This window comes from Moschus berezovskii, chromosome 2 (assembly GCF_049115385.1).
Source record: "Moschus berezovskii isolate FMDL1 chromosome 2, NW_MosBer_1.0, whole genome shotgun sequence".
In the NCBI taxonomy this organism is placed as follows: Eukaryota; Metazoa; Chordata; class Mammalia; order Artiodactyla; family Moschidae; genus Moschus; species Moschus berezovskii.
The window spans coordinates 46,002,375-46,020,996 of NC_142461.1; the positions used below are offsets into that span (position 1 = coordinate 46,002,375).

Here is an 18,622-nt window from a genome sequence, read left to right on the forward strand (position 1 = left end):
AGAATGGCATTGTAGCATGTATATTATCATATGTGAAATGAATCACCAGTCCAGGTTCGACGCATGATACAGGATGCTTGGGGCTGGTGCACGGGTATGACCTGGAGGGAGCATGTGGGGAAGAGGGAGGTGGGAGGGGGGTTCAAGAGGGGGAACACGTGTACACCCGGGGCGGATTCGTATCAATGTATGGAAAACCAACCAATATATTCCGTTCCATGCCGTCGCTCAGTCGTGTCTGACTCTATGCGACCCCGTGGACTATAGCCTACCAGGCTTCTCCGTCCATGGGATTCTCCAGGCAAGAATACAGGAGTGGGTTACCGTTTCCTTAATGTAAGGTAATTTGCCTCCAATAAAATAAATTTAAAAAAAAAAGGAGACGATCTTTGGCCCAAGTTGTTGCAGGAAGATCTGGGCTTGAACCTTGGATTTGTCACATAGAATCTATGTGACTTTGAACAAGTCGCCATACCTCTCTGGGCCTCGGTTTCTCTTCCATAAAATGAGTTTTCAACTGTGGTCTCATAGTTCTAGTGGCTCTGCACAAACCCCACAGCCAGGAATCATTTTAGGAGGGAAAGAATTAGCTGGGCTCTGAAGAAGTTGTGGGGGTGGGCGCACAGTCAGGCCATCCTCACTTTAACCAGGCAGCTCTGCTTCTACCTGTTTTATCTATAGGTATCCCCAGAAGAATCTGTTTGATAAATGCATCCCCTACTTACACGCTGATGAATGTGATGCCTACATTCCCTCTCAACTCTAAGGCTCTCTGAAAAATTGTGAGGGGAGTAGAATTTACAGCCTCGCAGGCTCTGAAAGAAAAATATAAGTACATATGCAAAAAATAAAGAGGAATTAAGTATTCTTCAACACTTCATATTGAATTTCTTCTTAAAAAAGAGAATTTCCAGCAGATTCAGAAAGAACTATTATTTTTAATATTTTTCTTCTCTGGAAGGCATAAAGTGGTGATAATATCACATTTTCAGCCAAATACGAGGGAGGGGAGTCTTTGTACTTAGAGAAAGCATGAGAGGTTTCTGTCAAAGGAGAGGAGACCGCCCAGTGGTTTTCAGTGGCTCTCTGCAGGTGGCCAGCAGAACACCGTCCAGCGTGGGCTGCTGAGGCTGTGCTGGGTTCACTGCGGTAAGAGAAGGAACCCTGCTTCTCTCTGAAGTCCTAACAAACCCAGTGATCACTGCCCTGTGATCCATGGGACAGACCCAAATTAGCCCCACACCGGGCCTCCTGGGAACTGCCCATAATTTCTGCAAGGGGAGGAGAGTATATGGGTCAGGACTCAGTAGAGAACAGAAACCACCATGGTATTTTAAGAGGAAATGAAGCTGCTATAGAAAACTTGGTGTTTTCAAAGTTGCTGCAGCAGCTGCCTCTTGATACCAAGTCTTCACCAGCTGGCTTGCCAGCATTAAGTAGCCAAAGTGCCTCTGCCTCATTTCTGCCCTTCAAGCCTCATGCAAGTGCATCTATTTGGCAGAACCTAATTTGCATTCAGGGGTTCTCTGGTGGCTCAGAATCAGCCTGAAATGTGGGAGACCTGGGTTTGATCCCTGGGTCAGGAAGATTCCCTGGAGAAGGGAATGGCAACCCACTCCAGTATTCTTGCCTGGAGAATTCCATGGACAGAGGAGACTGGTGAGCTACATTCCATGGAGTTGCAAAGTCAGACATGACTGAGCGACTAACACACACACACACACAATTTGCTTTCAGCCTCCCTCACTGCAAAGGTTATCTGGGAAATGTGGTTTTCAGCCTGCCAGCCTCTGGAGTACAGGAAGGTGCCCTGGAAGGAACTGTTGGGTGCCAAATGACCATATCCAACCATGTATTCCTTTATTTCAACATCTGAGATCTGCTAAATCCACTGAAATGATTGCTTATTAACAAACACTGACTGGGCAAAAGGGCCAGATCGCCACCCAGGTTTCCTCCACCTTCCTTTTTACATGGAGATGGAAGGATTGTGGATTCAGAACTGAGGTTTGGAAAATGGAAACAAGAACAGTCATGAATTATTGAATAGCTGATATCCTGCTTCAGGATTTAGACAACAGAACTCTTTTATGGAGAGAGTCTCCTTGGGAAATGGGGTTATTTACTAACATACAGCATTATAGCTGGAAAGAACCTTAGAAATCATCAGTTTAGCATTTTCCAAAGTGTGTTCCAAAAACTAGTTAGATGTGCATGACGCTTTACTCAAACAAGAAAGAATTCAGTGGTCAAATAAGTTTGGGAAACACTGCATATCCTCATCTTGAGGAGCCATAACCCATATTAACATAGTAGAGGTGCCTGCAGGGAGGAATCTGCTTCACTTTGGCCCACTGGTTTCCAACTTATCTAGTCTTAGAATTTTTTTGAAAAAACAGAATGCCTGCTAACCTTCTGAGGACTTGAATTTCTATGGGACATACACTGGGAGAACTAGATTGAATTCCAGTTCCTCTTTTTCCATACGGAGAAGCTGAGTGCCAAAGCAGTGAATTCATTTGCAATGATCATAGAAATCAGGGTGGTAGAGCTGAGGATAAAACCCAAGACTTTGGACATTTAGTCCAGAGTTCTTTCTTCTTCTTCATGCTTTCTCATCTAACGGACTTCTCCACTTTCAAATCTCCAGGCATCTTTGCTAAAGCAACAGATGCTAAGAGATAGGCTGCTCAAGGAAAAGCACATTTTGTCAAATATCCCACCAATGTGGAAGAATCCTTTTATCCATGAGTCCCTGCAACCAACCTTATCACAAAGGACAAATGGGGAGAACACAGAGAAAGTCAACCACTTTCCATATGTTTGCCTTCAAATAATCAGTGTTTTGAGAGTAACTGGGATATTCTTGGACCTTTCTTTCTGTTTATCAAATTGCAGACCATCAGGAAATGGCACCAGTATATAATCTATTATGAAAACAAATTATCCCAAATCTAGTGACTTACTGTATCTAGTGATACAGTTAGCTTTTATTATATCTCACACAGTTGCCATGAGAATCTGGGAAAGTCTTAGGCTGTGATTTGGTTCAGTCTCTTATGAGGCTTCAGCACAGTGTCAACCAGGGATGCAGTCATCTGGAGGTTTCACTGGGGCATGACCATCTCCTCTCATGGTAGCTCATGTCTCAGAAGTCACACACCATCACTTCAGTTTATCAGAAATGAGCCTCTATGTCCAGCCCACACTCAAAGAGAGGAAAACTGGGCTCCTCTTTTTGAAGAAACAAGTGTCAAAGAATTTGTAGACATATTTTGAAACCCCCACATCAAGAAAGAGCTGCAAGAGAGAAAGATGCTAATTAGATGACCAAAAACCAAGACATGCATGATTTGGGGGTGAAAATCCATTTAGGACAAGAGAAAGTGTTAACTGAAAATTCTGAAAGAGATGAAGAATTTAAATTTGCATGGGTCTTGCCCATACTGAATCATGGGCACAGAGATTCTTGAACTTCTTGCAATAAAGAACTCACTTAAAGATCTTCTGAAAGAAAACTTCTGTTGCTGCCATTGTGACTAGGAGAATAAATGATTTGAATCAAAGATAAGCAACTTGAAGTGAATATCCAATGTTTTGACTTGTATCCTTCCAAGTTAAAATTTCCTTTCTTAAGCCTTTGAATTTTCTAAGTGTTGCAATATCTCAACATGACCAAGAGGGTCAAATTCCAGCTCAAGTCTTCACATTTTTTTTTCTTCTTCTGAAGGTTTATACTCATTTCCCTATGCTATCTGAAAGCAAGATATCATGATCTAATTGCTTAAGAATGTATTTCCAAATAGATGTTGACAGAGTCTGAAAGTTTCAGAAAGATCAGACAGATCATATTCCCACTTTTACCCAAGGTTTTTTTTTTTTTTCTTTTTAAATTAAAAAACAACAACTATGATCTCCAAAAACTTTCCTTTGTGGCACCTGGGGTATTGCGTCAATCAACATGCATTTCTTGGACATATGATAAAGATAAGAAGTTCTCAAGGACTCTTACAATATATTTGGGAGCTCAAAGGAAAAACAGATGTAGATAAATTCAGTAATCACAAAAGTGGGGTTGAGAGAGAGAAACGGGCTGAGGCTACACTGGGGCAGTTCAGTGAGTTGAGGAGGATTTATTTAGGACAATATCCCAGAAATGATGAGCCTTCCCCTGGAACTTAGAATGATTCTAAATATTTGAGGGCAATTTAGGCAAGACTGGGAGATAAGAGAAGGGAGACTGAATGTTTGAGTCACTGGACAGATGAGAAAAGGGTGGGCCTGAATATAGTGGGAGATGAGATTGGAAGAGTGGGATGAGGATGGTGATCAAGATGAATTTGAACAAACAGCTGCAAAGAATTTGGCGTGGTTGGAGCAAATCCTTTGTGGGAATTGAAATTTTTTTTTCAGTATACTGCTTTTCAAAACAAAACAACAAGGCTTTCCCATTAGCAGAGACTCTTAGAGAGCTGGACCTGTTCTATGGGCGCTTGTGGGAGATGTGGGTTTAAGGGTTTCGTCCACCACCCTGGGCCCCATCCAGTACCCATCAAGACTGCACGTCCACCAGCCTGCAGTATATGGAGGATGGGATAGAGAGAGGCCAGTGACTGATGGACCGATGATTCATTTGTTCATTATCTAGCTAGCTCACAGTGGATGCCTTTAGGTTTGAGAGGCAAGTAGGATTAAGTATATTGTTCAGAGGAGTAGGACAAGAGAGTACAGTTTTTTTTTCCTTATGCAAGATGGTTGTTACTCAGAGCAAGTCTCAATTTATTCAGCATAGATTTCATTTCTCTCTTTCTTTCTTTTGTGTGGCAATCACGGAAAGATTTTTTTCAGTGAACATTTGCTGTGATCCTGTGACGTTGGTATCAGGGACTGCACTAAGTGCCAGGGACACCAAAATGACCGAAACATGATATTGACAATGTGACAACACACTTAAATATGTAACTTGAAGATGTCCCCTTTTGCTCCTGGCTTTTGCTTTGCTCGAAGGAGGGCTATTTCTCTTGGAAGAGAGTGGACAAATGTGCAGTAGATGAACAGAATCGTGTTTGCGTTCCAGCTGTTGTACAGCTGGGTGGCATTGACACTGGCCTCTACCTGTCTAACTCCTGCTTCCTTCAGTTCAGAACCAAGTTATTTTTATGCTTATATCATGGGACAGACTAAGTGGTGATGGAAGTTCTTAAAAGCTGAATTTGGAACGAATGCATTCTTGTTTCTAGAAATCCATGTATTAATACTAAGTGGTTCCTTCCACAGCAACAGACATAACCCATAAAATGAAGTAATAATCAATAGCTGCAGGTGGCAGAGTCCATCCTCTTATTTCAATGGGATGAGGGGCCTTGGACACAAGGAAGGACTGGACCCAAAGTCATCTGAAAATACAGAGGACCAGCCAGGGTTACTCAAATCTCCTGGCCCTGAGTCCAGGCTCTTTTTATTGAGGCAGTCATGACATCACCCATGAAACAAGTGCAGATTTTAATCTCCCTCATCAAGAGGCCTGATGGCTGTACGACTCATGCATACATATCATCAGGGTTCCTGGGTGGTTGACACTCATCACCCTCTGACTTCATTTTTTTTTTCCCTTTGCAAGATGGTTATTGCTCAGAGCCAACATCCCTTTTCCAAAAAGCGAACATTGCCAGAAGGGTTTTTGGAAACTGCCTTGCTATCTGTCAGGAGCCAGATGATTTGCAGGAGTGAACCAACGCTCATAACAAGGAGACCTGATTGGATTACCAATTAGCCACCTCCACCTCTGGAGGGTGGTTGGAAAGAAGAGAAAAGATGGTGTTTAGTTTGGGCAAATACCAAGAGGGCTTTATCATCCTCATCGAGGCATCAGCAAAGCACATTAGGCCTCCTCCGAGCCATTCCACAGGAACGTCTCTCTCCTGATGCAAGAGCGAACTTGTTATGCAAACATTGGGTTATTGTGTCTGAACTACAGAAGCACCTCTGTGTCAGCGAGAGGAGAGAAACTGGCTGACTTGCGTCTGTTTTTAATGATGTCTCTGCTGCTGGGAAGTTTTGGAAGCCGCAGGTAGAATCTTCCCCCAAGGAAACAGGGCTGACCTGGGCTGTCTCATCTTACCTTCCCCTGATGGAAGCTCCTGGGTGTGGGTAGGCCCTGGGAGGGACAGGCAGATGTTTTCTCCACCTGGACCTAGCAAGAAGTGTACCGGTGTAGGGTCTCTGAATTTTTCTTGAAAATAAGCACAGGCCCTGGCAGTATTAACACTAAAGCAGGGGAGGGAGGCCGAATGTGGCCTGGGGAGCTGCTGGTGGGTGTGCTCAGGAGCTTGCCGGGGTGCAGAGCGGCCCTCTCCCTCCTGGGGTTCTCCAGAGCTGCGCCATGTTTGGGCCCCATTGTCTAAAGTCAGTGTAGGATGAATGGGGTGGGGCTGCTACTTGCCTATGCCATGGCTTCCGTGAGGGTCTAGAAATGAGGGGTCCTCCGGTTTTAGGCGTCCCTGCAGGGACATGGTGAGGCTGGTGGGGGCATCTCGTGTGAAGGAAACGGAGCCCTGTCCTTCAAGCATGTGTGCAGCCCAGACCCTCGGGCCAGGTCTCAGAGATCCCAGCCTCTGCTTCCTGCTCTGTCATGTGCCTTTGTGCCCTACTCAGCCGCATAGCTGTGCCCTGACGGTCAAATGCTGGCACTCTTAGTGATTCCAGGGGCTCAGGCCAAGGAGGAGAAGAAAACTGTATTTCTCCCAGTTGCTTAGAAAGATTGAAGATCTTTCTATGACTTGACTGTCCCCATCTCCAAGGCACAGGGGTCAGGAGAAGAGCTGGCAATCAATCACAGTGGACGCTTACAAGTGTGTGTTTATACACATACACTGAGGCATAACACACATGGGAACACACACTCACATGTACTTACACCGAAGTGTGCATGCACGTGTACACATACACAGAGCACACATGCACACACATGCAGCTGTTTATGCATGGACAGGGTCACACACAGCAACACAAGCACAGGCAAACATGCATGCCTGCTTAATCACACATACACACACAAGCACACAAGTACATGCACTCACATAGCTATATAAGCACACACATGCCCTCAGACACACATGTGCCCTTGCACGCACATTCATTTACACACACTCAACCTATGCACTTGAGGCTTCAGGCTACACTCCTCTCGTAGTCACGACCCTGTTGTTTATTCTAATCAGATTCTCCTTTTGTAAGGGTGTCCAATTAGGGGTGTGTCTGTCTGTCTGTCTGTGTGTTTGGTGTGATTTGTCCTGGGCAATGAAACCTCCTAGGAATACCCTTGGTAGTGACATTATGGTACCTAAAGTTTAGGTAATCAGCTCCAAATTAAGAGAGCATCATTGCCCTGCAAATATAAAAGGGAGGGAATTGTAAGAAAAAGACTCCACCTTGAAACAGTTTGAAAGTTTCCTTGGTGAAAGGAAAGAGGTGGTGGAGGGGGAGACAGGATTCGATTTTGACCATTTCAGCCTTAAACAGAGAAGATGCAAGCACATAATGGGGTTATTGACCCACATATTGAATTTATGCTTACAAGGCTTCAAATATACACGCTGGGTTTGAGGCAGGGGGAGCGAGAGCGAGCAGGGTTTGAACAGCGAGGCGTCTGTCCCTGAGTGAGTGTGGGATGGGATGAAAGTGGTGGTGCCTATTGTTTCTTGGTGGCTCTCACTTGCCATGTTCCTCTCTGAGTGTGAGCTTCTAGAAGCCCCGAGTGAGGCTCTACTGTTAGCAGAGGTATTTTCTTCTCCAAACACACTCCATCTCCTTCATCTGCTGCTCAACCTGAGAAAGTTGCCCACCCTCCGATGAGGGAGGAACAGCTGGTTGGGCTGTACTTTCTAGAAGTTTGTCAGTTGGTAGGTCTCCAGCCCGGACCCTCTCTAAGGGATTTTCAGGGGTGATTTGGACTCTAAGCAATTTTTGCTCTGTGTGCTGCCCCCACAGAAGCTGTCACTGCACTGTTTTGGTCTCCTCCTGAGCTGTCGGCTCTTAAGGATGAGAACTCCAAGTGGGGCTAAACCACAGAGGGTGTGGTCCTGCCTGCCTCACCCTTCAGAAGAGATCTGGAGTCCTCTCTCTGTTCACAGGCCTCAGGCCCTGCCCTGGGCTGCGGAGGGTGATTCCTTCCTGGGGATTCTTCCTCTTAGCCAGGTCCCCCGGCAGGCAGGGTTATGGCTCGGTGTGGAGAATGCCCCATAAACCCAGGAGTGAGTCTCTGTGATGAGCACAGGGAACTGCGTCATCACGGGTGCTGCCAGGAGAGAGGAAAGCACAGAACAGCTTGGCAGTGCGAGCTGGTGCAGAAAACCTTTTTTTAAAACGTACTGACTCTTGAGGAATAAGCATGTTGAGCGTTAATCCCACTGACATGGTTGGAAACACTGCTGATTTCCCTTCTTCAGTGGGGTGGCTTTCAGACAGCTTATGAGTGGCCCTGGGAAATGATTAAAATGAGCCCAGAGTCACAGACAAGCCAAAGGGGTGCATCCATATACCCCAGGAGTGATTACCTTGTCCTGCTGCTGGAAGTGCCCCTGCAGCTGGTCTCTCACGTGGGGGGCCTGTGGGGCTGCTGCGGCCTGATGTCCTGGGGCTATCTGGGCCTCTCTGGCTCTCTGGACTTTTCTTTCCTTTCCTCAGGGACGGTGATGAGGTCCCCTTCTGGGGCAGAGCAACATCCTCTTCAAAAGCAAAAGGAGAAAAAGCATGAGTGCGAATCAGGATCAGCAAGAAGCAGAGGGAACCTCTTTGCTAATTCTCCGAGTGATGGCTCCTGGTGTCTAGAATTGTTTATTCCCCACATTCTCACACTGGTCTCTTTTTTTCCAGCCCTGCTAAGGAGCAGAGGCCAGGTATCTCCTACAGCCAAGGCGGGATTACTTTTGGCCTTTCCTTGGGGGAACCTCTAAGAACCGGGAGGAACCAAACAGTGGTTGTTCTTATTCTTGTCCTGCTGATGGACTCCTGAGATAGAAAGAAAGGCGAGGGAGGCTGCAAGGTCCTTCCCTAACTGGGGAGACCCAGCCTTCAAGCTCACGGGACTATTGGCTACAGAGTTCCAACCACAAAGCAATTTTTCTAAGCAGACCAGTGATCACATGGCTCCTCTGGGTCATAAAGCACACAGCAGCCCCTTCCAGATGGTAGAGGGTAACAGCATGGATGATAACACTCCACAAAGCACGTCCCGGCCTCCATCTCTCTCTCCCTTTTATTCTTTCTTAAAGTCGGCAGGGACTACTCTAGGGAGGGTGAAACCCAGTAATCTAAAAGTGATTGAGACCTTGTCTTAATCTCAGAGAGAGTGGTCTTTATTTCATGTTCAAGGCACTCTTGCTGTTTGTATTGAAAAGCTGGCTTCACACACAGTCTCAAAGTACTATAAGCCACTTTTTCACAAAGGGAAAAGGTATCTTTACAACAGAAAAATCTAGCAGACACATCTTTAACCAAATAAAGAAGTTTAACATCACTTATAATGGAGCAAATTATAACAAATGGGATAAATATAAAGGGATATTTATGTCCCTTGATGTAATGCACTGGGAAGAACACATAACCAACATACTATACTTGTCCAAAGTATTTGATCTGAATCTAATTATGAGGAAACAGACAAACTTAAGTTGAGGATAATTCTATAAAGCAGCTTAGCCTATCCTCTTAAAAAATGTCAGTGTCATGAAAAATGAGACTGGGGAAGTGTTCTAGAGAAAAAGATGCTCAAGAGATGTGACAGATAAATACAGTGCATGATTCTGAGTTGAATCCTGGATTGATTGGGAAGAAAACAGCTATAAGAAATGTTACTGGTATAATTAGAGAAATTGGAATGTGGACTATATATTAGAAAATAGTATGACATCAACGTTAATTTTCTTGAATGTGATAATTGCACTGTGGTTATGAAGGAGAACATCCTTGCTCTTGGGAGACATATGCTGATAAGGGATGAAACGTACAGTCTGCAGTTAAGTCTCAAATGGTTCAGCAATAAAATAAAATATGTATGTGTGTATGTGCATATATAAAATCTGGCTTCATTTTTATGATATGAGAAGTGAAACAGTCCAGGGCTAGGCAAGTAAATGGGTCTGTGCAACCTCTGGACAGTGGGATAGTCTCACTTACTAGCTTTAAACACCATTGCCCCAGGGACCCTTGGATGAGAAAGATTCCCATGGAAATCTTGCCTGTTTGAACCCCTGCATCCTTTTTTTTTTTTAAATGCATCTGCTACCCAGTTGAGTTATACACTGAACTAACACATTAACTAATCAAGAGATCAGGGACTTCTCAGTCAACTTCCTTCTGGCAGGGTAGTAGATGCTTGTAGATCTAGAGGATGGACACATTCTAGATCCTCTGTCCCCAGCGGACACAGCAGCTCAAAACAGGTGGAGGGCTGGTGAGGTGAGCAGCACAGAAGACAAAATTCCCTGGTGTTGCCACCCATCCTAGTGGCTCAGACTGTGCCTTGAACATCGTGGTGCACAGGGAGAAGCTGCTTTCTTACCTGTCTGCTCACAGAGTGGCCCTTGCCATGTTTGGATTTTTTACAAAAAACTTCAAATTCTTTAGGACGATTAACTCTCACTTAAGAGATATGGTAAACAAGCCCTGCCTCAAAAATCAAAGGGTTTGCATTTCCCTACTAATTAGTGATGTTGAGCATCTTTTCATGTGCCTCTTAACCATCTGTGTATCTTCTTTGGAGAGATGTCTATTTAAGTCTTGCGTCCAGTTTTTGATTGGGTTGTTTGTTTTTTTGATTTTGAGTTCAATGAACTGAAATAGCTAGTGGGAACCTGCTAAAGTACAGGAAGCTCAGCTCGGTGCTCCATGATGACCTAGAGGGTCAGGATGGGGGGATGGGAAGGAGGTCCAAGAGGGAGGGGATATATGTATACATATAGTTGATTTACTTCATTTGTACAGCAGAAACTAACACAACATTGTAAAGCAATTATACTTCGTTAAAAAAATGAAGTTGAAAATTAAAAATAAAGAAACTACCTATATACTATTACTGTCTTAATATCTAAAATGACAAAATGATATATATAATAATACACAGAAAAATCAAAGGACCATCCTCAAAACTGAAATGTGTCAAGAATGTCATGACCTGGGTTCATTGCTTTGTTTGTTCTGAGAGGCAGTGCAGTGTGATGAATGAGTACAGGTTCTGAGACTGGAAGGTAGCTCCGAGCCCAGCGAGGCCACTTGTAATTGTGTGACCTCAAACAAGTTCCTCATCTCCCAGGGCTTCAGATTTCTGATCTGTGACCTCAGACAAGTTCCTCATCTCCCAGGGCTTCAGATTTCTGATCTGTGAAACGAGGGTAGGATTGTTGTGAGGAGCAAATGAGATGAGATGTGTTAAAAATTGAGGAGCGTGCCTGGCACTGAGGAGGAACTTAAATATTAATGTGCTTCCTTCTACTTCTGATTACCACCAGTAAGAGATCACCTAGCATCTGTGATCCTGTCATCTTGCCCTTGGGGAAGAAGGTTGTTTTCTAAAAGTCAAGAGCTTTCTAAATATGGTCCATTATTTCCAACCTATCCACACCTAAAAATATACACTTTGATATATACATAATTTCAGATGTTCATATGGTGCTTTGAAAAACATGAAGACTTTTATTGATATTATGAACTTTTAATGAATAAAGACATATTCCTAAGTAGATTAGGTTAAAAAGATAGGAGAAACTATAGAATGTGCAGTAAATGTTTAGTAATTTGGTGCTGTTTTACATCTGCAATCAGAATATATTCTTGTGTGCTAAGTCTCTTCAGTCGTGTCTGACTCTTTGCAGCCCTATGGACTGTAGCCTACCAGGTTCCTCTGTCCATGGGATTCTCCAGGCAAGAATACTGGAGTGGGTTACCATTTCCTTCTCCAGGGGATCTTCCTGGCAGAGGGATCAAACTCATGTCTCTTATGTCTCCTGCATTGGCAGGCAGGTTCTTTACCAATAGTGACACCTGGGAAGCCCATAGAATATATTCTTAGGGGGTTTGATTAGTAACTAGTGAGCTAGATACGAAGTTGTTTTCATATGGCACTTTGATTACAGCAGCTGCTGTCTGAGCAGAAGTACCTTCAAGTAGCTTTGTCCCTTCTAGCCTTGTTTTTCATGGCTGGGTACCCTGACATGTCTTGGCTTGCTCTCCTCTGGAGCAGGATCCTGTGGGATGCTGGAGGGAAGGAGTAGATACCTTGAGGTGAGAGTGTGTCCCTGTCTGTGTCCATTGGGAGATGCACTCTTAACGCCCTTGACCTTCTGAGGGACACCTGCTTCAGGGGAGGTCTCCATGACGGCCCATGCTCTTCTTCTGTTTCTGGCGCTGACTCAGGGTGTGGAGCACCTAGGAGATGGAGAGAAAGCAAGTTGTGGTAGACATCTATGGGTTTTGCCAGCTGTCTCTTCTTTTTTTAAAAAAACTGTTTATTTTTTTAATGCTTTTTATTTATTTTTCTTAATCCCCTGAGAAGGGATTGAACCCATACTCCCATCAGTGGAAGCACAGAGTCCTAACCACTGGCCCACCAGGAAATTCCCAAATATTCAGCCTTTAAAAAAATTTTTTTTTGGCCACAGCATGGGGGATCTTAGTTCCCTGATCAGGGATCAAGCCTGCGCCTCCTACATTGGAAACATAGAGTCTTAACCATTGGACCTCCAGGGAAGACCCTGTCTCTTCTTTTTGGAGACCCATCTCTTTGTCACTCACCCCATGTGGTTTTGGGTGGTCTGTTCTCTGACTGCAGGGATGTGCATGTGACTGAAGCCTGGCTATGAGAGCATCTCACTGTCTTAGCCACAGTGATTGAGTCCAGGGAGGACACAGAGCCCAAGCCTGGCCAATCAGAGGCAATTTTGGTAGTTTTTTCAAGAACTTTTAAGAGGTATATCCATTCTACTGGGATTAACAAGCTATCATGGATTTGCAAGAGGCTATCTTTACATGGGGACAACCTACTTGAGAGGAAAGACTAACAGAGCTGAGAGACTCAGACAAACAGTGTTCAGAGGACGATTTCTGAAACCTGGATCCAGTTCAGCCTGAAGTTGGCTGATCTTTGTACATACATGAGTGAATACATTTCTTTTTTTTGCTTAAGAGAGTTTGAGTTAGGCTTCTAACACCTGTTACTGAAAGAGTCCTTACAGACATACACAAGAAGGAAGAACTCAATGGATTCACTTTCTATGTACTTTATTACTGGTTTTCATTTGGCAGTGTGTTGGCAAGTTCAATGGATTTAATAGGTTTAAGAATCTGGTGCATGATGTCCTGGTGACCTTCCTTCCAGGGTCATCATGGAAGATAATCAGGATTCAACTGAATCTTGCTGATAGTTCTGTCTTTATGTGCATTAAGCATGTTCTTTTTAAAACTGGAGTATAGTTGATTTACAGTGCTGTGTTAGTTTCAGGTGTATAGCAAACTGAATCAGTGAGCATGTCTTTTTATTCTAGTGTTTTGACTTCTGGGACTTTACTGACCCTGGGGAGACTGTCTCCCCCAGGGCTAGCCAGACCCTTGAGACAGTAAAGGCAAGTGCATATTTCATATGGAAACTAACCAGTCTAGAGGCCCTCCCCACTCTTCCCAGGCATGACCTCCCTTAAACAGCTCTTACACTTCCAGGACACTGTGTTGTTGTTGTTTAGTCGCTAAGTTGTGTCTGACTCTTTGCAGCCCCGTGGACTGCAGCACGCCAGGCCTCCCTGTCCCTGCCAGGCCACTATCACCCTGCCTTTATGACCCCAGGGCCAGGTACCAGGGACAGCCCTGATGCACAGAGCTTGCCCAAATTATTCCAACTAGCCAATGCCAAACCTGCTTAGCTTGTTTGCCCTGCCTCGCCCATTTCTTCCTGCCAAAAATGGAATAAAGACTCTTGAAAATTCCCTGCCCCCCCCCCACCCACACACTGTGCCCCCTGCCAGCACTTCTGCCTCCTAACTGACCCTGGTTCTTTCCATGTGGCCCTGTGGGACATGTCATGCCCTCTGCTCTTGGGAACTGTGAGTAACAGACTATCTTTTCACCAGCAAGTGTCTCCTGATCTACTGGCCTCATTAGACCGGAATAATAATTTTAAAAACCCTGCATTTAAAAATACTGTAATACTGTGTGTGTGTGTTTTAAGGAGCTATGTAATTTTTTTTGAAAGGTAAAATCTACATACAGTGAAAGCAAGAAGATCCTAAGTAAACAGTTCAATGAGTTTTGATAAATGTATATATCCATGCAACCAACTAAGATTTAGAACATTTTCATCATCTCAGAAAGTTCCTTTATGCATCCTTCCATTGACCAGTCTTTTAAGCTTAACAGTTATGACATTCTTCATAGTGAGAATTCCAAACAGCTGGAGAGTGAAAACTGAGAAATCAGTGGCAGTTTTTGCTGAAGTTTCTAGAAAGCTCAGAACTAGGACTTTTCAAAATTGGAGTCAGCTGTTTAGAGAGTTGCCTTTTGCCTCAGGCTGCCCAGAAAATTCCCAGGGGCAATAATGTGTCTTTGGCCAGGGTAGTGGGGAATGGCTTGGCAAGATCAGAAAGAATTTCTGCTTGTGTGCAGGGTGAACTGAGTGGTCACTCAGAAGCCTCTTTCTAAGTCTTAGGTTGGAATTGATCTCTGCTTACCCGCACTCTGTAAGCACTTTGCTTAGAAGCTCAAAATCTCTTTCCTGACAAGGATTGTAGAAATCATCTAACGTTACATAATAATGTTGCCTAATTCACAATCAGGAAAATGGAACAGACACAGAGACACAGAGAACAGACTGATGGTTGCCAAGGGGGAGATGGAGTCCTTTGGGTAGGGATGGAGTGGGAGTCTGGAGTTAGCAGATGAAAACCGGAATATATAGAATGAATACACAACAAGATCCTACTGTAAGGCACAGGGAACTGTAGTCCATATCCTGTGATAAACCATAATGGAAAAGAATATGAAAAAGAATGTCTCTCTCTATATATACGTATAACTGAATCACTTTGCTATACAGTAGAAATTAACACAACATTGTAAATCAACTATACTTCAATAAAATAAACTACAAAAAATCAGGAAAGTGGCTCATCAGACAAACTTTCATCTTTCATAAAACCAAAATCCAAAGATCCAAATATCCTTTTTATCCTGGCTGCCAGGTAGCTCATCTAAATCCAGTGCTTATCAAAGGCAATGAATTCATTACAGATGTCTGATAAAATTTATTTCTCTACTCTTTTTAACCAGATTTTTATTTTTTCAATTTCGGTTATATGTGGCATTTACTTGTTGTAAGCTGCCTGAAAATTCTTGCACCTTTATAACATCTATAGTGCCCTGGCCTTATTGATGTGTATGGCTGACTGCCATTTTCTTCCACAGTTTAGCAAAATGCTCTGCTTAATGAAGGACTCAATGTATATTTTAAAAACTGAGTTGAATATGACCAGTAGAGACCTCCTTGCAGATTTATCCTTTTTGTTTCTTTTTTAAAAAGTTCTCATAAGGGAGTGACCCTGGAGAGGGTCAGCCGTGATTTAGGAGAGGGCTGCATGAGCGGGTCCCACACCCCAGGCCTTCCTGGCCTGCCTCATCCCCTCAGGAGACCCGTTCACAGGGACCCACCTCTTCTTTGTGCCCTGCCTTTTGGCAGGTGTTGGCTATGATAATGAATCTCCACAGGGAAGATGAAGAGCTCTGCTGGGGGCTCACTGGCTTTAAGCTGACTCCTCAGGGGGTCCAGGACTCTGGGTGGTTCTTCTGAGATAAGAGGTAATTTCAAAGCTTTAGGTGCCTGGAGAAAATGTAAAAACAAACAGACCCCAATATGGCAGGCATCTAAATCCTGATGCCTGAAAGGGATAAATGATATGGTATCTTATTTACTCTCCAGCATCAGAAGCTGCTGGGTGTGATGTTGCTTCCGTATCCAGGGTTGAGAAGGAAAACTGACCAACCTGGAAGCTGGTCAACTCACTAGAGTGGGGCTGCTTTGCTTGGTGGGGACTTGGTTATGTCCCCGTTAACCCAGTCTCCAACTTCTCTGAGAAGTATAAATGTGGTAAATTCAAGAGCCTTTGTGAGGAAATACAGTCTTTCTTTCTCTTGTAGTCCAGAAACTGAGCCGGATTGACATGTTGGAGCTGAGATTTCCACGTCTGGAGAGGGAAAAAATCTTGACTTGTGTTGTTATGGGGGAAAAGGCAAGGCTCAAACTGTGGACTGTGCAACCTTTCAAGTAAGAAAGGGCAGAAATAGGAATACACATTTGTATGTTTGCTTGCCTTGTGTAATCTAAGTTTGAATTTCTCTTTCTGTAAAATGGGGGTAATCATACTGCCCACCTCATAAATTGCCATGAGGATTAAATGAGTTAATTATACATAGTTACAATAGTGTTTGGAACTAGGCTTATTTCTATAATATTTCTTTGAGAGAAGACGCTTCTGTCATTAGGGTTTAATACTGAATCTTGCCACTAGCAGAATACCTAGGTGTCTCCACACATCTGAAATATGAAGATAGCTAGAAAAAAAAATCACTGTGTGTAAGGATCAACTACAGCTTTAACCCAGTTTCCTTTATGTCCAAAAAGCTCCAAAACATAGGTGTATGTTTGCACGGTGGGGGTGGGGGTTGGGGGAGAGAAAGGCACTAGGGGTAGTACTTACAGCTTCCTGTTTCCAATTATTTAGAAGTTGCTAAAATTTTTCCCTTTTAGTTTGCAGCTTTTAACATATGAGCTCGGCTCTATGAAATGTATATGTGTGCTGGGTTTCAGGGAGTTCAATTTCACAGGAGGAAAAATAAAAACGTTTCTCACTTTTTAGTGTTCAAAAAGAAAAAAAGATCAGACACACACACAAGCATCCTACGAGTTTAGAGTTGAATGAGGAGGAAATTCACCCAGCGACATTCAGGGTAATATGTATAGTTTTGAGACGTTAAGAAAATGATTAACCCAAGCATGCATACAGGATCTTTCTGTTCCTAGAGATCTCCACTCTCCAGGTGCCAGCTGCCCACCAACTGCCCTTTTCTGAATGCCGACCTTTGTATTTTGTTTGACAAGGTTTGCGTTGGAAAATCTATGTGGAAACTCAAATGGTTCATGTGAGATATGGCTGACAAGCCACGCCTTAAATTTCCCCATTGTAATAAGAAATTTACAGAGTTTTAATATAGTGGAAAATATTGCTTTCCTCTGCTAAATCATATACATGGGTTGATGGGAGGGATTCCTATCCTCTGAGCCTGGCTCAGTTCTGGGATGATCTGCGTGTGCGATTGAGGACTTTCCTTGGGCCTGGGTGACCCTGGCAGGTCAGGCCTGCTGTTTACTCCTGGTCCAAAGGAACCTGAAAAGCCAGAGGTCCTTCTGGTGTGAATGGAAAGATTTAGATCACCTTAGACATAGAGAATCTGAGAAAATCCTGAACAGACGGAAAACAACCTCTTTGCTGGCACTGGGACCACCTGGCGTGCCCGTGGCTCCTCAGGGCCACTTCAGATGGCATGAATCCCCACTAACATTGTTGTTGGTCCCTGTTGGACACAAGGTGCTTTCACAGAAGTGCTTCATTTCCTTTCTTCCTTCCATCAGCCCTGTGAGGCTGGTATTATTATCCCTGTGCACAGAGGAGGAGCAGCTCAGTGGTCAACCACTCGCTCAAGTCATACAGCTGCCATGATGGCTGAACATTTCAGAGCCCCTGCTCAGTCCCACTCAGCACAAGTTCAGGAAGATGTCCCTGAAACTTCTGAAGGGGAAAGCCCCTTCACTCTCACCTGAAACTTCTGAAGGGGTTGATAAACCTGCAAAATTTATCCTACATTTTCGAAGGTGACAGACCCTCAGTTAAGCAAAACCATTGCCAGGTTCCAAGCATTTTGAGTTTGAAGTGGGTCGGCTGCTTACAAACTCAAATTCTGTCCTTACATGCTTTCAGATAACCCTCAGCCCCTTAACAGAGTAAAGGGTTCTGTTGCCATCAGTGTGGTAACGCCATCTGCTTTAATGGGGGGCAGCTGAAATTCCTCTTATTCACTGTTTTCAACATTTAGTGAATTACTACCCCTTTAGTCCAACTCCACACAGTGAACTCAGAAGCAAGTAAGGCCAGTTCTTGGAGACATCTCTTTGAGTCACCTCGTTCCTAGACCGAGGTTAATCTTTTAAGCATGTGCGTGCACACACGTGCACACACACGCGCGCGCGCACACACACACACATACACAAACACCTTTTTCTTCTTCATGTCCCCAGGCATGTTTTTTTCTGAGCCAGCAGCAGATGCTACAGGAGGGAAAAGACATCGTTCAGTAGGAGGCTCCTTGAACAAGTGGCTGCTTTTGCCCTGGTGTGGCTTCATAGTCCCTTGTTTGTCTGTAGAGACAGGATGGCAACAAGAACTTATTAGTTGCAGGCATGGGGATGGACAGTTGACTTTCAACTTTAATCACCTTTGGGTTAATGGGAAGAGAGGCAAGGAGATGCTGAGACACCTGGAGAGCCACGGTGGCTGAGGCAGCTTCAGGGAGCTCTAATCTCATGATC

The 18,622-nt window shown here is 44.1% G+C and overlaps 1 protein-coding gene across 2 annotated transcripts in view; it reads right to left on the minus strand.

The window, feature by feature from the left end:
* KIAA2012 (KIAA2012 ortholog) overlaps positions 1-18,622 on the minus strand; it is a 124,275-nt gene that overhangs the window by 80,052 nt on the left and 25,601 nt on the right. For both annotated transcript variants that reach the window (XM_055397522.2, XM_055397521.2), the window contains exons 7-10: positions 18,309-18,451; positions 15,691-15,859; positions 12,274-12,423; positions 8,556-8,726 (exon numbers count right to left, since the gene is read on the minus strand). In XM_055397522.2, coding sequence (XP_055253497.2) covers positions 8,556-8,726; positions 12,274-12,423; positions 15,691-15,859; positions 18,309-18,451 — 633 coding nt within the window. The remainder of the gene's footprint in view (positions 1-8,555; positions 8,727-12,273; positions 12,424-15,690; positions 15,860-18,308; positions 18,452-18,622) is intronic.